This window comes from Oncorhynchus keta, chromosome 18 (genome assembly GCF_023373465.1).
Source record: "Oncorhynchus keta strain PuntledgeMale-10-30-2019 chromosome 18, Oket_V2, whole genome shotgun sequence".
NCBI lineage: Eukaryota > Metazoa > Chordata > Actinopteri > Salmoniformes > Salmonidae > Oncorhynchus > Oncorhynchus keta.
The window spans coordinates 13,012,770-13,037,029 of record NC_068438.1 but is presented as its reverse complement, the minus strand read 5'-3'; the positions used below and the strand labels follow the sequence as shown (position 1 = coordinate 13,037,029).

At 43.3% G+C, this 24,260-nt stretch overlaps 1 protein-coding gene across 2 annotated transcripts; it reads right to left on the bottom strand.

The window, feature by feature from the left end:
• Nucleotides 1-71: 71 nt before the first annotated feature.
• On the bottom strand, nt 72-22,056 carry LOC118397295 (mitogen-activated protein kinase kinase kinase kinase 5-like). 2 transcript variants are annotated; one of them, XM_035791916.2, is made up of 31 exons: nt 21,770-22,055; nt 14,630-14,687; nt 11,187-11,277; nt 10,834-10,898; nt 9,969-10,024; nt 9,802-9,849; nt 9,471-9,513; nt 9,285-9,357; nt 9,047-9,178; nt 8,579-8,641; nt 8,362-8,443; nt 7,222-7,338; nt 6,953-7,034; nt 6,798-6,850; nt 6,583-6,644; nt 6,387-6,431; nt 6,252-6,272; nt 4,843-4,888; nt 4,542-4,701; nt 4,244-4,344; nt 4,054-4,095; nt 3,585-3,740; nt 3,237-3,297; nt 3,031-3,133; nt 2,713-2,771; nt 2,451-2,554; nt 2,020-2,197; nt 1,815-1,883; nt 1,574-1,666; nt 1,087-1,210; nt 72-990 (listed from the first exon to the last, which is right to left on the bottom strand). In XM_035791916.2, exons 1-31 carry the CDS (start codon nt 21,908-21,910, stop codon nt 894-896), a joined length of 2,625 nt encoding a protein of 874 aa, XP_035647809.1. In that variant the 5' UTR covers nt 21,911-22,055; the 3' UTR covers nt 72-893. The 2 variants fall into 2 exon arrangements, with proteins under 2 accessions (XP_035647809.1, XP_052323387.1); XM_052467427.1 differs by lacking the exon at nt 72-990 and having other exon boundaries at nt 1,811-1,883; nt 21,770-22,056.
• Nucleotides 22,057-24,260: the final 2,204 nt, after the last annotated feature.

Below are 24,260 nucleotides of genomic sequence, written 5' to 3'. Positions count from 1 at the left end.
TTTCATGCACTGTGAAATTAGTTGGCCACTTGTTGACATTCCAGTGTTATGAAAAATAAGTCAGATTTGGAAGATCTTTATTGGGTAACGTTCCCCATTTATTTGAATGGATTGTGATGGGAAATGTAGGCCCCTATGTGTGTGAGCCTGTGGATGAAAAAAAGACAGCCTGGTCTCAAAGACTGGACGTAACATAGTAAATGTAATTCCGGAACACTGAAATTAATATGATAATTAGCAATTTTCCAATAATTTACTACCTTCTAGCTACTTTGCATCTATTTAACATGTTAGCTAACCCTTCCAATAATCCTAACCTTAACTCTTTTAGCTAACCCTTCCCCTAACCCTTTAACCTAACTCTTAAACTTAACCCTAACCCCTAGTCTAGCTAACGTTAGCTACCTAGCTAGAATTCGTAACATATCGTACTTTTGCCAATTTGTTACATATTGTACATTTTGCAAATTCAAAATATAATAGGAATTGTAATTTTTAACATATCATACGAAATGAGTGATGGACATTCACAAATGAATACATACCATTACAAAACGTAGCATATCATACTAAATGGAGTGCCTCTGATTTACATACAGAATAATATGAAATGCTCTGAAACCAGGTTTCAGTAGAGGGCAAGTACTGTGGTACTGTTACAGGATAAATAGGTATTTGTGGAGGAATGAATGCACATGTGTGTCTGGGTACAGTCTGCCTGTGTGGGCTGGCAGTTGAAGCTGCTCACATATTATGAGGGATGAATTCAGGCTGTGCTCCTTTAAACCAGCAGCAAAGCAGTATTGTTTGACATGGACGACACAGTGCCATAGCTGCTGCTTGGAGTGTTCAGATGGGTGCTACTTTGAGCTCGGTTCCATGTTCTAGAGTTCTCAAGGTACTGGGACATAGTTCTCGGCAATCTCCAGGATGTACAGGTTACAGAGCCCCGAATGGTCCTCACACTGCCGCGTCTCCATGACAACTATCCTGCAGGGTTATTAATGAGTCAATCAAAACTATATTGAAACTAGATTTTGTGTGTGTGAGAGTGTGTATCCCATGAAATTATACAGGCACACATACCGGTCTGATCCCACTAGACGGTAGGTCTTCTTGGGGTCTGTGATCTCCTGTAGTATGTCTGGGCCCTCTCCTCTCCTCTGCCAGCCATGACGCCACATGGCCAGCAGAGTGTTCTCAAAATACACTGAACCAGACAGACAGAGGGTGAGAATGTAAATTAGGCCATCAGACAGACAGACAGACAGACAGACAGACAGACAGACAGACAGACAGACAGACAGACAGACAGACAGACAGACAGACAGAGGGAGATACTGTACATTAGGCCCTCAGCCAGCCAGACAGACAGAGGGTGAGAATGTAAATTAGGCCATCAGACAAACAGACAGAGGGAGATAATGTACATTAGGCTCTCAGACAGACAGACAGTCAGACAGAGGGTGAGAATGTGTAGTAGGCCCTCCATATCCCAATATTCCCCCCACCCCTCAAACCTCACAATGATTGTATCATGATGACCATGCTCCTCTACTCCTCCCCTTCTTACCTACAGCTTCCACATCAAAAGTGAAAGTGGTCTCAGCTTGAAGCGTCCAGTGGCTCCTCTGCGCCCCCTCCAGGCCCACTATGTGTACTGAATCTATTCAGAGGGCAGAGAGGCACACACACACATCAGCCCTTCCTACACATTTAATTTAGCTCTTATAGACTGATAGAGACACCGTCATTGGTCTGTAACTAGCCTACTCTTCCTGAGAATGGTGATGATAACAACATGACTTACTTACTCTCAAAGAGCACCAGCAGAGTGTTACAGTCCAGCTGGTTCACCTGCACTGTGCCAGGACACCGGCTCTCTGGAACACAAACACACAGTTACAACAAATCTGTTAGATTGGTCCAAACTAAGAAGAAAGCTCACTACTTCATTGAACTGAATGTTCATAGAAACAAGCCTGTGATGTGTTCAGTTGAGTAATCAGTTCATAGTACCTAAGCCAGTGTTGGTGAACCAAGAGGTGTTGGAGTTGAGGTTCATGTTGTCCAGTTGAATGGGCTGCTCAGGACTGGGACCCCTGTGTACCCCGAAACACACTAGAGGGTACTCTTGCTGCGGAGCCACCACCATCTCAAACACACGCAGGGGACTGGGCAGGGGGAAGTCAAAGTGCTGCAGGGGACACAGTCAGGGAAGTGGTCAGAGACTGTCAGCTGTGACAGTAGACGTCAATACAGGGTTGTGTCTAGTAGGGAGAAAACTATTTGAAACGGCGCGAAACAGGGAAGAACTACCTGAACTTATCCGATAAGGTCTTTTGCTACGATGTGCCTACTGCTATGATGTGCCTACTGAATAGGACCCAGGAAGACAGTGGGCAGCAGGATGATGAGAAGGGATGCTGTGAGATCCTGTGTGTACTCACCTTGATGAGCATGAACTTCTGCATGGGCTCGTACCACTGCAGGAGCACTACACTGGTCTCCAGGGCACAGCACAGGAACACACAGCCCCGCTGAACGTTACTGGCTGGAGGGAGTGTTAACAGTCATTTAGCAGACACTTGAAGTCAAATCAACTTTGACTTCAAACCAACCACTCATGTTACAACTGAAGTTCAGTGACTGATCACCTGGACCCTTTTTTTTTATCAAGTTAAACAGAATTCTCAACTCCTCTTTTCTCACCCACTGAGCAGGTCTTGCAGCCTTTGGTGTCCGGTATTTTACATGAGACAGCAAACTTCCTGCAAACAAGAAATAAGATGTATGTTGATGAATAATACTAAGTACAGGGGGAGAAAATGTTATAATCAACAACAAACACCAGGGTCGTATTCACTAGGAACCAAGCGGAAGGAAATGGGCCTAAACGGGGAGGAACTACAACTGAACTTATCCAATAAGAAATGCTTGTTTTGCTCTTCTGTTGGGAAAGGCTTTGCTACGGTGTTCACTAATGAATAAGACCCGGCACTAGCGTATGGCAATGGATTATAGGGTTACCTAGGCAATAGTCTGTGGGTTGGCAAGGCCACCATTCGCTGTTCCTTTCGGGCCTGCTCATACAACTCCTTCAGTAAGTGAGAATGGAGCTGGGACGACTTACCTGTGGAGGAAAACACACACACACAGATGATTTCAGTTTATTTGATCTATTTTATTTGACAGATGTTAGTATTGTAGAATGACTATGGCTTGCAGAATCTCACCTGATATTGACATGAGGACATTACTAATGGTGTAAACCCAGCTGCACTTTCCTGGATAGAGCTGCAGGAGAGGGGGAAGAGAACAGCGGATGAGTGAGGCACATGTAGAGTTAAATAGAGATTACAAGCAATATGAAAGCAAAATGCAATACTGTACCTACAACATTCATCTTCCTGAATTGTGCTGTCATACTGTAGCATGAGCTTAATCTTGAAGACCATAAATTCAGCCTGACTATAGCTCTGGTCTAGGGCTTTGGAACACGTTCATCTCGCTATTGTCATCACGCAATGCGACCAAATCTAGCCTCGCTGCAGACATGGAAAGACATTCGAGCAGATTCTCACCAGCTCCATGGTGGCCTCTGAGCTGTTCAGGTTGAGGGTATAGATCCCTTCGTCTGCTCCCAGGATCAGGTGGTGGTCTTTGGTTGTCGGATGGTCCCACATCGTTGAACTATTCACTTTCAACGGACAGCCATGGAATACTTTCTTAAAGTACACCTAGACACGAGGTGGAGAACAGGACCCATATTCATAAACCATCTCAGTGTAGGAGTGCTGATCTAGGATCATTTCCCTCATGTCTATATAATCTAATTCATTAGGATCTAAAAAAAAACTCAACTGATCCTAGATCAGTACTCCTACTCTGAGACACTTTATGAACGGGCCCAGGAGTCACTCTCATTGTTCATAGTGTGTGTGTAGTGTTCCAGATAAAGGTGTGAGTACGTCTCAGTGCATCGATACACAGCTACAGTAACTGTCGTAAACTTTAGATCGGCGTACTCGTGAGATTGGTGGACAAACTTACTGGTGGTTTCTTCAGCACAGGGCTGGGACATTCAACCGGATCCTGAAATAGAAAACAGACACCTATTCTAAATATGCATTTTGGAATCAGTTCATCCACATTTCTGCAAGCCAACAAGTGATGCGTTTTCCTGGTCCACCACTCAGAAGGAAAAATTAATTGCTGTTTTAATTTCTGGTCCCATCCATACCTGGGGGGGCTGTCTCCTTCTCCTGTCTTTCTTGGGGGGCAGCTCAGGCGGTTGGAGGCCCGCTGATCTGTCTGTTATGTGTAATGGGAAGGAAACAGGGTCTACAGGGGACACAATCATGTTGTTACTGTACATCAGAGAGCATGGAGAAGATGCGCTTCAGGGTAAATGTCACAGGTCAAAGGTCATTCACTGTACATGGTACGCAATTCAGAAGGGACAACCGGGTGATCAAATGAATATCCTATATCTGTAACTGTAGGTAACAAATAGGGATAAGAGTAGAGTTGACACTCACCGGAGTTGACGTTTCGCTGGGACCGTGGACGAGGGACAGGGCGTGTGTGGGTGCCACTAGATGTCCGCAGGAGCGGCGAGGGGGCGTAGAGGGTGCGCAGTATCCGGCCACGTTCGTCCTCCCCTGTCACAAACTCCTCTGAACTGGTATAAACTTTGGGCTGTGTGGGAATACATAAGGTCAGGCACTGGGAATGTGGCCTTTATCAACTGTTTGTCAACACCATATTTATAGACACATGGGATTTGTAGAGGTCACACATTGACATACTGTAGTTTAGAAAAATGTAGTTGTTGTATACCTTAGGAGGGAGTGGGGGTGGGATGTCATCTAGTGGGATTGTTTCGCTGTTCAGGGAGAAACAGAAATAGTTCAGTGTTTCCTATTGTTGTTTTCTTTCTTTGAATCAAATTTCCCATAAAGCTCTGTTATATAGACGGGTTGGCTGACAACGTCCCAAAAACTTATGTGCGCATCGATGTGGCTGGAAGGTGGGTGTTGTTATCATTCTGAACGGTCAGATAGTTAGCAACAATAACAAGAGGCTGCCATGTGGGGAATCGTAGGTATCTCGTTTCAGCTCGTTGTATCTTCTTATTGATACCATGTCTTGTTTTGAGGTGTTTTGACTCATGTCTATGTAACATTTGCTAGCTTGCTACCAACAACTGTAACGATGTATTTGAGAGACAACAAGTGCTCATTGTGCAAATGTATTTGTATTTTCAATAAACATTTGGAGACTAAATATAGTTTACATGTTGTCAACAGTCTAAGCCAACCCCGTCTATTTTGTCCCATCTGTATTTAAGGATCCTCATTAGCTGAGGCAACAGCTACTCTACCTACTCTACCTGGCAACAGCTACTCTACCTGGGGTCCGGCAACATTAATAAGGCAGTTAAATACAATTTAAAATATTGCATTTTAAAACACTTAATGCAATAAATGTAGCCACTACTCCACTATCACATATTTACAATACAACATCCATCTGTACGTGTGTGTAGAGTGCGTGTCTTATAATGTGTATGTGTGTTTGGGCCTGTGTGTGTGTGTGTGTGTCTCTTCACAGTCCCTGCTGTTCCATAAGGTGTATTTTTATCTGTTTTTTAAAATCTGATTGTACTGCTTGCATCAGTTACTTGATGTGGAATAGAGTTCCATGTAGTCATGGCTCTATGTAGTACTGTGCGCCTCCAATAGTCCTTTCTTGACTAGGGGATTGTGAAGAGACCTCTGGTGGCATGTCTTGTGTGGTATGGATAGGTGTCTGAGCTGTGTGCTAGTAGTTTAAACAGACACCTCGGTGCATTCAGCATGTCCCATAGTTACGCACGCTTCAGTTCTGTTACTAGACAACCAACCCGTCTATGCCACAAGCATGGTAAAGACAATGATGTTGAGAGCAGTCCATCGACTCCATCCCATCCGAGAAATACAGTACACACTTAGGGGGGGAAAAAGGCTTCTTCATCATAGGAAAACCCTTTTGGAATTCTTCTTTCTAAGAGTGTACATCCAGACCTGTGTTCACGAAGTGTATCAGAGTGGGAGTGCTCATCTAGGAAGAGTTTTACCACAGTGGATAAGAGAGGGGGTGCCGACCAATCAGCACTCCTACTCTGGGACGCCTTATGAATACGGGCCCAGAAACATAGGTCAGAGGGAATAGGTGAAGTACGTATATGTCTCAGTAGGATTACTTACCTCCTGGTGCAGATGGTGGGACTGTGGAGAGAGTGTGGAGAGAAGGAAGAGAGGGTTGTCAAACGAATCAGACAAATGTACAACTGAAGAAATGTCAAGCTGATGAATGAATAATCAAGTGTGCGTTAGGATTACATGTCCACGTCATCGTAGTCATCATCCGAGTCCAGGCATTGGTCCCTACGGGAACGAGATCAACACAGTGCTGGTTAAGATCGGTAGTCAACAGTGGTCTCCTCATTACTCATTGGATCATTTGCCCTGTAAGACTTGGAGATGATGGAGCCGCCAGTCAGTGTGTGATTGGCTTGCTAAGCAGTAATCCACTTACCTGATTAGACTCTTGTCGCTGCCAGTGGATCCCAGTGTGGAACACTGTACTGTAGGTCGTACCTGAAGCACAGAAAGACAATGACAGACGACTCTGATCAATAAGACACGCAGGCCTACGTTTGTACTGGGAAGCACAGTGGTACACAGGCATGGATAGCACCATAGGTACGCACATGGACACACTCACACACACGCTTACGCACAGACACGTACCATTGCTTCTGGTGGGGCTGTCTTTACTGGTCTCTTGGTGTAGAGCTGCTCCACTATAACGCACACACCAATCCAATGATTAGTTGCACATGTATACAACCGATAACATTTCCTGGACAGGTTCACAAAGAAAAAACGAACTGAATATATCTCACAGCTGATGTCAGAGTTGGTTCTCTCTGCCTTGTTGTGTCTGTTAATGGAATGAATCCTTCTCAAGGAGCCAGGTACCACAACCTATAGGAGATATCACCATATAGCCATGAGGGCCACATTTACATTTGACATGTCTTTTACAATGTGTGATCATGTATATTGATGTGTATTATTCATATTTATTGTATATACAATGTTTATTACTATATGATTTTATGGTGTGTGTGTGTGTGTTTGATTGTGGAAGGCAAGTGTGTGATGCTCTGACCTCCACATCCTCCTCCTCAGACGGCAGGCAGGGCTTCAGTTTCTCAGGGTGACGCAGCTTCTCCAGCAGATCCAAGATCAGATCCTGTCTCAGACCCGGCTGGGTCAGAAACAGGTGCTGCAGGACAGAGAGACAGAGAGAGAGAGAGACAGAGACAGAGAGAGACAGAGACAGAGACAGAGAGACAGAGAGACAAAGACAGAGAGACAGCGAGAGTGAGAGAGAAATTAGGAAGTGAAAAAGGATTACAGGTACTACAAGACATGAATAGAGGAGCTCAAGCCTTTGATATGGGTATGGTAGTGGGTGCCAGGTGCACTGGTTTGTATCAAGAACTGCAACGCTGCTGGGTTTTTCATGCTCAACAGTTTCCCCTGTGAATCATGAATGGTCCACCACCCAAAGGACATCCAGCCAACTTGACACAACTGTGGGAAGCATTGGAGTCAATACGGGCCAGCATCCCTGTGGAACGCTTTCGACACCTTGTAGAGTTCATGTCCCGGAGAATTGAGGCTTTTCTGAGAGCAAAAGGGGGTGCAACTCAACATTAGGAAGGTGTTCTTAATGTTTGGTATACTCAGTGTACACAGTAGGCCTACTAGTGATCGACGTTAGCAGCACCACAAAAGTATAGCAAGCCAAAGTTGCCTAATAAGTAAAGTGCTCAGTGCGTTCTTAGATCATCTCATCAACAACATATCAACAATGTGCTGACAAAAACTAAAAAACCTCATCAACGTCAACACCACCATCATCAACAACATATTACCGTCATCATCCTCAAAATCATCGTTCCGAGCCTAACTCCTTCTCTTCCATGTATTGAAAAGGGCAATGGCCATAGGGGGTGAAGGAGTGCTTGTACATGTTAGTCTTAACAGTGGGGAATCTACACTGGGAGCCAGAGGATAGGACCTGGAACTCATGGTGTATGGGGTGGGTACAGTCAGACAGGATGGATTCTGCCTTCCTCACCACTTGTCTGTTGTACAGGTTAGACAGACTACTCTGCTGGACTCTTGAGATTTTGCACCATTCTAGCTAGTGCATTTTTAGGAAAGGTGAGGCAAGGAGAAAGAGGAGAGGTGGGTGAGTAAGATCGAGCCGAGAAGCGAGACATTCTCTGTGTTTACTGACTGTCAGCATCTTTGAGGCACTGGGTCTCTTCTTAGTGTTCCTGATCAGCATCGTCTTGACAAAGTTATAGAAAATCGAGGACCTAACATGAAAGTGGTAGAAGAAAATACTGATGTTTTAACCAACTGCATATTACAGACCATAGATTAATTGACTGAATGAATGAAGGAATACAGGTATCATTTCCACAGCTCAAGTGGATGGTCTTACTGCATACCATTTGGACTTTTCCTTTAGTTTAGGAGGCTGGTAGCCACTTTTGGACATGAGGAACAGCACCCTGAGAAAAAACAAGATTTTAATGTGAGGTTTGTGTCTGTCTGTCTGTCTGTCTGTCTGTCTGTCTATCTGTCTGTCTGTCTGTCTGTCTGTCTGTCTGTCTGTCTGTCTGTCTGTCTGTCTGTCTGTCTGTCTGTCTGTCTGTCTGTGTGTCGTCACAGGTCAGTATTGTAAATAAGAATGAGTTCTTAATTGACTTATAAATTATATAATAAAGGTGAAATAAAAAGTAAAAAGTGGGGGTAGGCATGTGCGTAATTGGTTAAAAGCATGAATGTATATCCAACTGGAACATGAGGGGGTGTGGAAGGAGGAAAGTCTAGATTCTTTCTGCGGGGAGCCTGAATGTAAGAAAGAATGTTGTGTGTGTGGGTTAAAGGAATGATTTGAGTGTGTTTGTGATTACCGTAGTGGGTGCACATCGAATAGGGGAGGCTGCAGCTCAGCCAGCTCGATGGCAGTGATTCCCACAGACCACACATCACACAGCTCATTGTAACCCCCCTTTATCTCCACGGCAGCCACCTCTGGCGCCATCCTGGAAGACACGGGCCACCGCTAACATCAACATCAAGACCATCTGACATCACATACAACCTCGAGAAGAGTCACATGGAGGGGACTCATTTGACCTTCAACCTCACCAGTAAGGAGTCCCGATGAAGGACATCCGCCGTGCCAAAGTAGCCGTGATCTGTGCCGAAATCCCAAAGTCCGCTAAACAGCCAGACAATAAATATGTCACTTATTTAATATGTGAGGACAAAAATCTCTGATTTAAGTGTTATGATTTACGGCCTGTTGAGTGTTTTAGGGCTTCAGTCACACACCTAGCTTCACCTCTCCTTGGTCATTCAGGAGGATGTTGGCCCCCTGGACAACAGGAAGACAAGACACACGCGATTACGACAGAGCAATGTGTACAGTATATTCTGTCTGGACAGCATGAAAACACACCAAACATTGCATCCTAACTTAAAGCAAGCCTTGTCTGAGCCAGAACGGTCCTTAGTGTCAGACTAGCGTCCTGTCTAGGAGGTGTTCTAGTACATCAAGTTGACTCATGCTACTGAAACAGGAGATAGGCTATGGGCCATTCATAACCATTATAGAGGCCTAACTCATCCCAGCAGATTAGGGAGTCAACCCTGGTCATCTCACCTTTATGTCTCTGTGAATCTTCTTCTGGCCATGTAAGTAATCCAGACCCTGCAGGTAGACAGTTAGTACACTGTTACGTGTTGATATCAAAGCAACTATTATCTATAACAACCAAAGTGACATGTTATACACTCTATACTCTATACGTGTGATATGAGTGATCTTACCTGAAACATCTCCCTGCAGATAAATGCAATCTGAAGCTCAGAGAGAGGCCCGGTCACTAGAGGGAGAAAAGAGGGGGTGAAGTAGGACACTCTGTTACAGTAGTAGAGTGTAATCTGCTCCAGTTCACCCACACACATACTCTCACTCACACACACACCCCTGTATTCAACACACATTCTCCAGGGGACAAAGTGATAAAATGTCTTAAGAAGTATAGCAGTCGATAATGATGAGAAACTCACTTAAATCTATAAAAATAGGCAAATGCAAAATATGTTTTGGGCAGAGGGGTTTTGCAGTGTAATGGTGATACACTCTTAGAAAAAAAGGGTTCCAAAAGGGTTCTTCGGCTGTCCCTATAGGATAACCCTTTTTGGTTCCAGGTAGTACAATTTTGGGTTCCATGTAAAATTCTCTGTGGAAAGGGTTTTATATGGAACCCAAAAGAGTTCTACCTGGAACCAAAAATGGTTCTTCAAAGGGTTCTCATATAGGGATAGCCAAATAACCTTTTTAGGTTCTAGATAGCACCTTTTTGTGCTATTTAGTGTAGTTGTGTAGTTGACCTTTAAGAGTGCCCCTGTGTTTGAACTTTGGGCACATCATAACATGACATGACTTCCTGACAGATGTTCGTCACAAAGTAAACCCGGCTGGTTGTGAGACTGATCTCTATTCAAAGCCTGATCAAACCACTTATTTGTCTCTCATTCACACATACTGTAGATCACTTCTCGCTTTTAGTTTGTCTAATATGTTCACCTTCCTCCTCAGAGTTTTCTCAGTTGAAGAGATAAATCCTAAATCAACCTAAGCTGGCGCACACACACACACACACACACACACACACACACACACACACACCATGGTAAACGTCCTGAAGAGAGCCTCCTCCACAGAACTCCATGCAGATCGACAGCTTGTTGGCCCTGGAAACACACACGCATGTCACACACACACACACACACACACACACACACACACACACACACACACACACACACACACACACACACACACACACACACACACACACACACACACACACACACACACACACACACACACACACACATCTGTCATATGAAAGGGTTATACTCCCAGTAACTTTATCATGATCACAACTGATAATATTTCCAATTAGTCTGTATCATCCTATTCCAACTAGTGTATGATATTTGGCTGTGTGTGGCAGGGCCTGCTCAGTGCCCACTCACTGTATATAGCTGCCATAGTAGGCCACAATGTTGTGGTGCTTGCAGCTCTTCACTATGACGATCTCCTGCTGGATTACTGAGAAGTCCTCCTCTGTGTGGGAAAAGGTCATATCATTTTATACCATGTACCACACTGCAGTGCATATGGGTGCCAGATGATGTTACAATATAGCACCACAACATCATTTTGGTTTGTTACCAACTACTTTTGTGGAATGGTAACATTTGACACCGGCATTACTGCAGAAATATGTTATCAATGTGGATTGAAAGGTTTGTTTCTTTCAGACCTGGGTTGAAATACTATTTGAAATCATTTCAAATACTATTTTTGTGCTCGATTGGGCTTGCCTGTTGTAATGGAACCAATATAAATGTCTAGAATGACCAAAACCCTGCCCACCTGGCACTCCAGACAGGTTAAAGTGAACGCTCCAAGTATTTGAAAGATATCAAATAGTATTTGAACCAATGATGTACAGTACATAAACCCTGGATTGCTGATGCTATGTATTGGCCATTGAGAGGCTTTGAAGCCACCATGTTGGCCATATTGGCACTCCCCAGTAGGAGCAGTCCTCCATAGGAATGGATGGAATTCTACAGTATTTCAATGAACTGTTTCAAGGACAAAATAACATTTAAGTATTTGTTGTTGTACACCCAATATATCCCCCCTGTTGATGATGCTTATTATGCATTATAGTTTAACCAAAAGTTTACATGTAACAACAAATGAAATAGGAAACAATAAAATATCTATGTGAAATTGAATTAATCAACAATATATGTTGATGCTAATATTATGTACAATATTTAGTTATGTTTCCATATGATAACAATAGCCTAATATATTTAATATGCCATAAACTATTGTTTTTTTAACCGTTTCAATCAATTAATTCTAATTAACTTAATAATTATGGCACACCCCTCACTATTGTCATTGGTTGCACTAATTGCACTGGTTGTCTACATAACCTGGTTCAAGTATTCATGACATTACCCTGAAGAAGGCAAAGTGTTCATGACATTACCCTGAAGAAGGTAAAGTGTTCATGACATTACCCTGAAGAAGGCAAAGTGTTCATGACATTACCCTGAAGAAGGCAAAGTGTTCATGACATTACCCTGAAGAAGGTAAAGTGTTCATGACATTACCCTGAAGAAGGCAAAGTGTTCATGACATTACCCTGAAGAAGGCAAAGTGTTCATGACATTACCCTGAAGAAGGTAAAGTGTTCATGACATTACCCTGAAGAAGGCAAAGTGTTCATGACATTACCCTGAAGAAGGTAAAGTGTTCATGACATTACCCTGAAGAAGGCAAAGTGTTCATGACATTACCCTGAAGAAGGCAAAGTGTTCATGACATTACCCTGAAGAAGGCAAAGTGTTCATGACATTACCCTGAAGAAGGCAAAGTGTTCATGACATTACCCTGAAGAAGGCATAGTGTTCATGACATTACCCTGAAGAAGGCAAAGTGTTCATGACATTACCCTGAAGAAGGTAAAGTGTTCATGACATTACCCTGAAGAAGGCAAAGTGTTCATGACATTACCATTACCCTGAAGAAGGTAAAGTGTTCATGACATTACCCTGAAGAAGGCAAAGTGTTCATGACATTACCCTGAAGAAGGTAAAGTGTTCATGACATTACCCTGAAGAAGGCAAAGTGTTCATGACATTACCCTGAAGAAGGTAAAGTGTTCATGACATTACCCTGAAGAAGGCAAAGTGTTCATGACATTACCCTGAAGAAGGCATAGTGTTCATGACATTACCCTGAAGAAGGTAAAGTGTTCATGACATTACCCTGAAGAAGGCAAAGTGTTTGACCCTGAAGAAGGTAAAGTGTTCATGACATTACCCTGAAGAAGGCAAAGTGTTCATGACATTACCCTGAAGAAGGTAAAGTGTTCATGACATTACCCTGAAGAAGGCAAAGTGTTCATGACATTACCCTGAAGAAGGCAAAGTGTTCATGACATTACCCTGAAGAAGGCATAGTGTTCCATTACCCTGAAGAAGGTAAAGTGTTCATGACATTACCCTGAAGAAGGCAAAGTGTTCATGACATTACCCTGAAGAAGGTAAAGTGTTCATGACATTACCCTGAAGAAGGTAAAGTGTTCATGACATTACCCTGAAGAAGGCAAAGTGTTCATGACATTACCCTGAAGAAGGCAAAGTGTTCATGACATTACCCTGAAGAAGGTAAAGTGTTCATGACATTACCCTGAAGAAGGCATAGTGTTCATGACATTACCCTGAAGAAGGCAAAGTGTTCATGACATTACCCTGAAGAAGGTAAAGTGTTCATGACATTGCCCTGAAGAAGGCAAAGTGTTCATGACATTACCCTGAAGAAGGCATGGTGTTCATGACATTACCCTGAAGAAGGCAAAGTGTTCATGACATTACCCTGAAGAAGGTAAAGTGTTCATGACATTACCCTGAAGAAGGCATAGTGTTCATGACATTACCCTGAAGAAGGCAAAGTGTTCATGACATTACGCTGAAGAAGGTAAAGTGTTCATGACATTACCCTGAAGAAGGCATAGTGTTCATGACATTACCCTGAAGAAGGCAAAGTGTTCATGACATTACCCTGAAGAAGGCAAAGTGTTCATGACATTACCCTGAAGAAGGCAAAGTGTTCATGACATTACCCTGAAGAAGGCAAAGTGTTCATGACATTACCCTGAAGAAGGCATAGTGTTCATGACATTACCCTGAAGAAGGCAAAGTGTTCATGACATTACCCTGAAGAAGGCAAAGTGTTCATGACATTACCCTGAAGAAGGCAAAGTGTTCATGACATTACCCTGAAGAAGGCAAAGTGTTCATGACATTACCCTGAAGAAGGTAAAGTGTTCATGACATTACCCTGAAGAAGGCAAAGTGTTCATGACATTACCCTGAAGAAGGCAAAGTGTTCATGACATTACCCTGAAGAAGGCAAAGTGTTCATGACATTACCCTGAAGAAGGCAAAGTGTTCATGACATTACCCTGAAGAAGGCAAAGTGTTCATGACATTACCCTGAAGAAGGCAAAGTGTTCATGACATTACCCTGAAGAAGGCAAAGTGTTCATGAAACGTTGGTGATTTACCCAATAAATTACTGGGAGTTTATATATAGAGTGTACAACTCAACTCTATTTTTATAGCTTATAGTTTATTTGCCGTTAGTCAGCACCTCTACATAGAATCATTTTTTTGGGGTGTGCTCCAGCTCATGTTTTTTTTATAAAAAACGAATGGAGACATTAATAAATGCATTTCTATATCTTCCAAAATACTTTTACAACGGTGTGGGAGTGCCAAGAAGGAGGCACGGTGGCTTCAACAAAGCACCCCTATCAGTCATCTAGTGTATATATAAATCATTGATGTGTGGTCTCTAGTATCTGTAGTAACAGAGGGGACTTCTTTACCTGGCTCCATCTTGATGACCTTGATAGCTGCCAGCTCCCCGTTCTGCTTGTTCCGAGCCTGAGTAAAAGAGAGCTGCATCAGTCAGTGGGCTTGTTATGGAAGGGGGGGTATAACCTGATTCACTGACCTCAGGACAGATTTTTTTATTTCACCTTTATTTAACCAGGTAGGCTAGTTGAGAACAAGTTCTCATTTACAACTGCAACCTGGCCAAGACAAAGCAAAGCAGTGCGACACAAACAACACAGAGTTACACATGGAATAAACAAACATACAGTCAATAACACAATAGAAAAAGTCTATATACAGTGTGTGCAAATGAGGTAAGATAAGAGAGGTAAGGCAATAAATAGGCCATAGTGGCGCAATAATTACAATGTAAACACTGGAGTGATAGATGTGCAGAAGATGAATGTAGAGTAGTAGAGATACTGGGGTGCAAAGGAGCAAAGAATAATACAAATTAATAAAAAACAGTATGGGGATGAGGTAGTTGGATGGGCTATTTACAGATGGGCTATGCACAGGTGCAGGGATCTGTGAGCTGCTCTGACAGCTGGTGCATAAAGTTAGTGAGGGAGTTATGAGTATCCAGCTTCAGTGATTTTTGCAATTCGTTCCTGTCATTGGCAGCAGAGAACTGGAAAGAAAGGCAGCCAAAGTAGTAATTGGCTTTGGGGGTGACTGGTCAAATATACCTGCTGGAGTGCGTGCTACAGGTAGGTGCTTCTATGGTGACCATTGAGCTGAGATAAGGCGGGGCTTTACCTTGCAAAGACTTATAGATGACCTGGAGCCAGTGGGTTTGGCAACGGATATGAAGCGCGGGCCAGCCAACGAGAACATACAGGTCGCAGTGGTGGGTAGTATATGGGGCTTTGGTGACAAAACAGATGGCACTGTGATAGACTGCATTCAATTTGCTGAGTAGAGTGTTGGAGGCTATTTTGTAAATGACATTGCCGAAGTCAAGGATCGGCAGGATAGTCAGTTTTACGAGGATATGTTTGGCAGCATGAGTGAAGGATGCTTTGTCGCGAAATAGGAAGCCGATTCTAGATGTAATTTTGGATTGGAGATGCTTAATTTGAGTCTGGAAGGAGAGTTTACAGTCTAACTAGACACCTAGGTATTTGTAGTTGTCCACAAATTCTAAGTCAGAACCATCCAGAGAAGTGATGGTGGACGGGCAGGTGGGCAGCAATTGGTTGAAGAGCATGCATTTAGTTTTACTTGCATTTAAGAGCAGTTGGAGGCCACGGAAGGAAAGTTGTATGACATTGAAGCTTATCTGGAGGTTAGTTAACACAGTGTCCAAAGAAGGGCCAGAAGTATACAGAATGGTGTCGTCTGCGTAGAGGTGGAACAGAGAATCACCAGCAGCAAGAGCGACATCATTGAGTCGGCCTGAGAATTGAACCCTATGACAGCCCCATAGAGACTGCCAGAGGTCTGGACAACAGGCCCTCCGATTTGACACACTGAACTCTTTCTGAGAAGTAGTTGGTGAACCAGGCGAGGCAGTCATTTGAGAAACCAAGGCTGTTCAGTCTGCTGATAAGAATGTGGTGATTGACAGAGTCAAAAGCCTTGGCCAGGTCGATGAATACAGCTGCACAGTATTGTCTCTTATCGATGGCGGTTATGATATCGTTTAGGACCTTGAGCGTGGCTGAGGTGCACCCATGACCAGCTCGGAAACCAGATTGCCTACCGGAGAAGGTACGGTGGGATTTGAAATTGTCGGTGATCTGTTTGTTAACTTGGCTTTCGAAGACCTTAGAAAGTTAGGGTAGGATATATATAGGTCTGTAGCAATTTGGGTGTAGAGTGTCTCCCCCTTTGAAGAGGAGGATGACCGTGGCAGCTTTCCAATCTATGGGAATCTAAGACGATACGAAAGAGAGGTTGAACAGGCTAGTAATAGGGGTTGCAACAATTTTGTGTGATCATTTTAGAAAGAGAGGGTCCAGATTGTCTAGCCTAGCTGATTTGTAGGGGTCCAGATTTTGCAGCTTTTCAGAACATCAGCTATCTGGATTTGGGTGAAGGAGAAATGGGGCAGGCTTGGGCAAGTTGCTGTGGGGGGGTACAGGGCTGTTGACCGGGGTAGGGGTAGCCAGGTGGAGAGCATGGCCAGCCGTAGAAAAATGCTCAATTAAATTCTCAATTATCGTAGATTTATCGGTGGTGACAGTGTTTCCTAGCCTCAGCGCAGTGGGCAGCTGGGAGGAGGTGTTCTTATTCTCCATGGACTTTACAGTGTCCCAGAACTTTTTGGAGTTTGTACTACAGGATGCAAATTTCTGTTTGAAAAAGCTGACCTTTGCTTTCCTGACTGACTGTGTATATTGATTCCTGAAAGTTACATATCGCGGGGGCTATTCGATGCTAATGCAGAACGCCACAGGATGTTTTTGTACTGGTCAAGGGCAGTCAGGTTTGGAGTGAACCAAGGGCTATATCGGTTCCTGGTTCTACATTTTTTGAATGGGGCATGCTTATGTAAGATGGTGAGGAAAGCCCTTTTAAAGAATAACCAGGCATCCTCTACTGACGAAATGAGGTCAATATCCTTCCAGGATACCCGGGCCAGGTCGATTAGAAAGGCCTGCTCAATGAAGTGTTTTAGGGAGCGTTTGACAGTGGTGAGGGGTGGTCGTTTGACCACAGACCCTTTACGGATGCAGGCAATGAGGCAGTGATCGCTGCGATCCTGGTTGAAGACATCAGAGTTGTATTTGGAGGACAGGTTGGTTAGGATGACATATATGAGGGTGCCCGTGTTTACCGATTTGGGGTTGTACCTGGTAGGTTCATTGATAATTTGCGTGAGATTGAGGGCATCAAGTTTAGATTGTAGGATGGCCGGGGTGTTAAGCATGTCCCAGTTTAGGATCATGTTGGGTCTATGAGTTTATGCTACAATTACTTTCCATTGAAGATGTGTGTTCATTATCGGAGGAGAGTTGAGTTGGCGTAGCTTTACTGTGGCGTTTTGTTTACTGGTTCACCAACTACTTCTCAGAAAATACTTTAGTGTGTCAAAACACCTACCAAGACTGCCCAGACTCTGTTAATTACTTCTGCATTGCCAAATCACAAAGCCTACACACACTAGAGCACACCAATGAGAGACCCTGTTTGTTGGTTGACACAACAACACTAAACATAGCCCATGAATGTGCACAGTGGAAAGTAGACAGATAATAGGATGGGGTTGGCTGGCAGGGGGCTGGGTTGAGTGGAGAGAGATGGCCACTGAAGAAAAGCCACAAAACAAACAGTGCTCATCTCGCAGACCACTGGAAACGTTGTGATCGAAGCCAGGCAGTTTCCATGGTGACGTCAATGACCTTGTTGACAGACTGACACCACATAGATACACATGCAGACACTCACAAGCTCTTACACTCAGAGGACAAAGTGACAAATATATTTTAAGAAGCACGGCAGTCGATAATGATGAGTAACTTATGATCACTCAAATTAAATGTCTAAAAATAGGCGAATGCAGAACATGTTTTGGATGAAGGATGGGTTTAACAGTGCAATGGTAAATGGTGATAGGTGACCTTTAAGAGTGTCACTGTGTGTGAACCTTAGGAACATCACAACTTAACTTCCTCCCAGTGGTACTTCACAAAGTAGAACTGTAGATCACCTCTTACCTTTGTTTGGAAGGATTTTTCTCCCTTCCTCTTTCTCAGAGTTTCCCCAGTTAAAGTGATAAAGTTATCCCCCCCCCCACACACACACACACACATACATTACTTGTGAAGTGTAGATTCTGTAAATACCAATGACTCTCTCACTTCTTTATTTTCCACTTTCTGTCAAAGATTGCACCCGGCAGAAAATGTCATCTCATTTTATTGGCAGAGACACATCACAATAACCCGCTGTGGAGTCAATGCCTATGAGCCTGTGGGATTAATTCTATTGCATCGAAAACTTGAGAATTGAGTAAGTAGTTCTTCTGAATGTCACATCAGTAGGATCCCTGCCTACAGATGTAACAAGTCTACTTGCATAGGAGGGTAAATCCATTTGAATTCAATCACTTTTTGAAAGTATCCATAAATGTTTGCCCATGGAAGAAGTGGTCAGAAAGTGACTATTTTGGACATGAATGTCAAAACATTCAGGAGATAGAGGTGCTCAAATTGACCCATTTTGCATACCCCACCATACTATGAGACATCCATGTCTTTATCAGTGGATAATACCAATGGTTGAATTTGATTTAATTTAAAAGCAAAATAGGTCAACTTTGAGCACCTTTATTTCTTGAATGTTTTGACATTCAGGTCCAAAATAGTCACTTTCTGACCACTTCTACAATGGGCAAATACTGTATGTATGGAAGGTTTAGTTCAAATCAAAAGGGGGTGCTATCAAAAAATGATTGAATTCAAATGGATTTATACTAGATAGAAGATAGGAGTTTAAATTGAAAAAAAGGATTCTTAGTTCAATGTGTACCAACAAATATTTTGCTTTTATGGAAGTGTGCCGAAGCAGAAGTGTTTACAGGAGGCCTAGGGACAGTTGGGAGGCCTGATAACAATGTAGTTCAACAGAGATGTACCCACAGTAATGTTGTGGATACATAGAGTTCAGAATTACCAACCTATAAAAACCCACAGCTCTTTGAATTACTGAGAAGCATCATGAAGTTGCCCAACAAGAAAAACTAAAAACTAACATATGACCCATTGACAAATATTGGCAGAAGTCCAGGTATTTTTCTGGTGTTTATTTTTGTTTCCTTGACCCCCCACCCCCCTCCAGACACTGTTGACACAGACAGCATGCTAACCAAACCTATTCTCTCTCTCCCACACATGCTCACTCAAGGCTGGCCTGTTTCCCTGACACTGTGGGTAAGCAAAGTGCTGCATCTGCAGGTCTCCATCAGTGTTCAGTCTGCTTGTTGAATCAACACATAGGCCGGCTTCGAGGGTGGATGAGTGTGTGTGTGTGTGCCTGTATGTGTCAGCTTGTGTGTATGCCCCTGTGGGTGAGTGTATGTATGTGAAAGCCCCTGTGGGTGAGTGTATGTATGTGAAAGTCCCTGTGGGTGAGTGTATGTATGTGAAAGCCCCTGTGGGTGAGTGTATGTATGTGAAAGCCCCTGTGGGTGAGTGTATGTATGTGAAAGCCCCTGTGGGTGAGAGTATGTATGTGAAAGCCCCTGTGGGTGAGTGTATGTATGTGAAAGCCCCTGTGGGTGAGAGTATGTATGTGAAAGCCCCTGTGGGTGAGTGTATGTATGTGAAAGTCCCTGTGGGTGAGTGTATGTATGTGAAAGCCCCTGTGGGTGAGTGTATGTATGTGAAAGCCCCTGTGGGTGAGTGTATGTATGTGAAAGCCCCTGTGGGTGAGAGTATGTATGTGAAAGCCCCTGTGGGTGAGTGTATGTATGTGAAAGCCCCTGTGGGTGAGAGTATGTATGTGAAAGCCCCTGTGGGTGAGTGTATGTATGTGAAAGACCCTGTGGGTGAGTGTATGTATGTGAAAGCCCCTGTGGGTGAGTGTATGTATGTGAAAGCCCCTGTGGGTGAGAGTATGTATGTGAAAGCCCCTGTGGGTGAGTGTATGTATGTGAAAGCCCCTGTGGGTGAGTGTATGTATGTATGTGAAAGCCCCTGTGGGTGAGTGTATGTATGTGAAAGCCCCTGTGGGTGAGTGTATGTATGTGAAAGCCCCTGTGGCTTCAGTGCTTTGTATGTGTATTTATTCACATTCAACTGTCTGTTCGCAGGCATTGCTACCATAAGTTGTTGAATAAATGCAAACCACTGTGAAAATAGAGCAGAATCTATCGGTGGCCTCCGTTTCTCTCGGGAGAGGAAGTACGCTTCATATCCCCCCTACTTTGCATCAGTCACATGTACAGTGGACAAGCTCCTGAACACAGCAGCTGGCAAACTCTGCCAAAGCTTGTCCAGTAAGGCCATTTATAACATTATAAAATCTTTGTCCTTCTTCTACAATACCATTATTGACATCGTAGAGTATACCAAGATTCTGGAAAGGGCATAAATTCCACATAAGATACACATTTTACACAAAATGTTCCTGATGGAATAAAAGTGAAAATGGTGTGCTCCACATTGAATTCATGCTATACGTAGCAACTGAATGAAATGATAATGGCTGGTGCTGAATAGCACACTCATCATGTGGTGTTCAAACAGGTGCAAAACACACTGCATTTCTGCAACGTTCTGTGACAGGATGCAATATTCAGAGATCTAATGTGTCCTTGCAACTTGTCGGTAACAAGTGTTGCTGAAAGATACAGTTGGATATTGCCTCCCAACATCCATGCATATCAATGACAAGCTTCTGTATTTGTTTGAATGGATGTGATGTTCCAACTCACCCATTGGTCACATCCTTAGGCCCTATCCTGATTCGAGGTAAACACATTGTGTACCTAATGTGGTCCCAATAAATGTGTCTTTAGGACAGTGAATTGACAGGTGACAGGTTGTCTTGTTCCAACACAGTTACTGACTTAGAACACATTCTGCCCATTAACAAAACTGCTGTATACAAAGTCACAGTGTAACTGACTGGGGTTGAGCTGTGAGGGGTAAACACAACTGACCTCATGGTAAGAGTATAGGACTCAGTTACCTGAAGAAAGACAACAGATCAACCTCTATTCCCTGGTGAGCTATGACACAATCCTTCACTACTTGGGGAAACATATTCCACAGAATTGAGATAATACACTTTCATGTAATATACAAAGGGCCATGTTCACTAACCAAAAGTGAAAGATGAAGAGAAAGGAAATTGAAAATATCTGATCATATATGCTTTTTCGAAAACCACTTCCTTTTTTGAAACAGGAATTACAAAAAACTGAAGTCTAAACTTCCTGAGAATGTGAATAAACTAATCCAACAAGGTTAATTTGCTTGCGACATGATTTAGGCCTAAATGAAATCAAACCATAGCTTGCAGCCACAAATAAAATTGAATATTTTATTGTAAATAAGACTATTGACATTCGAAACACAGGCCACCATGAGAAACATCACAAAAAAAGTAAAAAGCACAGCAACAAGGTAACATAAAACTCTCTGAAAATGTCCTGGCTGTGAGTTGTTTTTATCTCTGACCTTGTAAACCTCGCCATAGGTGCCTCCACCGACCCGGAGCAGAATCTCAAAGTCCTCCTGGGGGTTCCGGGTGGAGATGTCCAGTGCAGCCCGGTTCTGGGAGTCCATTACTCCTGGGGCATGGCGCAAACTCACACACATACACAAACTCCCTCCACTGACTGCTGTTGCTGCTGCTGCAGGCACACAAACACCACTTTCTCTCACCTTCCTTCTTCACTCACCAGTTAGACCCCCCTCCCTCTCTCGTCTCTTTTTTCACTCTGTTGCCTGAACTAAATGATCTCTGATTTTCAGTGAAGCTCATTTACATTTTCTCTGGTTTTATTTCCTGTTGGGTGTCAGTCTCTGAAGGTGTGAGTGTATGAGAGAGAGAGGGGTGGGGAGGAGAGACTTAGTTTCACCATTGTCTTTTTGATATTCTTTGTAGTGTGTGTGTGTGTGTGTAGCTGCGTTACTCTTGTTCTCTGTGTGGGTTTTCTCTTGTCACTTGGGCATGCCTGCAGAAGTGTGAGCTACAAATATGCAATGCTGCTCTCGTTTGAAACCATTTATAATGGCCTGACTTCCTGTAGAGCAACAGTAGCATGTCGATACACATGAAAAATTGCCATGCTTCAGTGGTAGAGATCATTAGCTAAAATGTTATTGTCAATGAGGAAGTAAAAAAATAAAAATATATATGTTGAACTCTGACTACAAAAGGACATAAGCCAAAGGCATCACATTGCTCCAGTATTGGTGATAAGAAATTAAAACCAAAATAAAAGAGAGGACACATTTGCTGGACCTGCTGACTCTAATATGCATCTGCTGTTGTTAGAATGACAGCAGGTTATATAGCATGATATTGTCAAATCAAATATTGTCACATGCGCCGAATACAAGACTTGACAGTGAAATGCTTGCTTATGAGCCTTCCCCAACTACGCCAAATTAATAATAATAATGAACACAAGAGGAATAAAATACACAAGAATGGAGGTATATACAGGGAGTACCAGATCAATGTGCAGGGGTACGATGTATTTGAGGTAGATATGTACATGAAGGCAGGGTAAAGTGACGAGGCATCAGGATAGATCATAATAAGAGTAAGAATAAAGAACAGTCTAGCAGCAGTTTATGATGAATGTGAAAGTGTGCGTGTGGTATCGTTATTCCTGTGTGTTGTGTGTGTTTTTAGAGCATGTGAATGTGTGTGGTTGTGTCAGTGTCAGTGTAGTGTGTGTATACAATGCATTTGGAAAGTACTCAGACCCCTTAACATTTTCCACATTTTGTTTTGTTACAGCCTTATTCTAAAATTGACCAAATAAAAACATGTCCTCATCAATCTACACACAATACTCCATAATAACAAAGCAGAGCTTTTTAGAAAAGTCTGCTAATGTATTAAAAATGAAAAGTAAATCAGGTATTTCAGTTGAAGTATTCAGACCCTTTACTATGAGACTCGAAATTGAGCTCAGGTGCATCATTTCCATTGATCATCCTCAAGATGTTTCTACAACTTCATTGGAGTCCACCTGTGGTAAATTAAATTGATTGGCCATGATTTGGAAAGGCATGCATCTGCCTATATAAGGTCCCACAGTTGACAGTGCATTTCAGAGCGAAAACCAGGGTATGAGGTCTAAGGAAGTATTTGTAGCACTCAGAGCCAGGATTGTGTCGAGGCACAGATCTGGGAAGGATACCAAAACATTTCTGCAGCATTGAAGGTCCCCAAGAACAGTGGCCTCAATCATTCTTAATGGAAGAAGTTTGGAACCACAGACTCAATTTAGAGCTGGCCGCCTGGCCAAACTGAGAAATCGGGGAAGAAGAGGCTTGGTCAAGGAGGTGACCAAGAACCCGAAACACACTCTGACAGAGGTCTAGAGTTCCTCTGTGGAGATGGGAAAACCTTCCAGAACAACCATCTCTACAGCACTCCACCAATCAGGCATATATGACAGTGGCCACTCAGTAAAAAGGCACATGACAGCCAGCTTGGAGTTTGCCAAAAGGCACCTGAAGGACTCTCAGACCATGAGAAACAAGATTCTCTGGTCTGATGAAACCAAGATTGATCTCTTTGGCCTAAATGCCAAGCGTCACACCTGGAGGAAACCTGCCATCATCCCTACGTTGAAACATGATGGTGGCAGTATCATGCTGTGGAGAACGTATTTCAGTGGCAGGGACTGGGAAAGTAGTTAGGATCGAGGGAAAGATGAACGGAGCAAAGTACAGATCCTTGATGGAAACCAGATTCAGAACAATCAGGACACCAGACTGGGGTGAAGGTTCACCTAACAGGACAACGACCCTAAGCACACAGCCAAGACAACGCAGGAGTGGCTTCGGGACAAGTCTCAATGTCCTTGAGTGGCCCAGCCAGAGCCTGGACATTCTGCAGAATATTTTTGGTACCCTTTCTCAGCTCTCTCAGCACTCTACAGACAATTCCTTCGACCTCATGGCTTGGTTTTCGCTCTGACGTGCA

Excerpts from the sequence above, each read along its gene's own strand:
- LOC118397295 (XM_035791916.2), bottom strand. The coding sequence starts at position 21,910 with ATGTGTGTGAGTTTGCGCCATGCCCCAGGAGTAATGGACTCCCAGAAC. Across the intron at positions 11,278-14,629 it reads GGTCATCAAGATGGAGCCAG|AGGAGGACTTCTCAGTAATC; the intron begins GTAAAGAAGTCC and ends TTTCCCACACAG. Across the intron at positions 3,134-3,236 it reads TGTCCTCATGTCAATATCAG|GTAAGTCGTCCCAGCTCCAT; the intron begins GTGAGATTCTGC and ends TTTCCTCCACAG.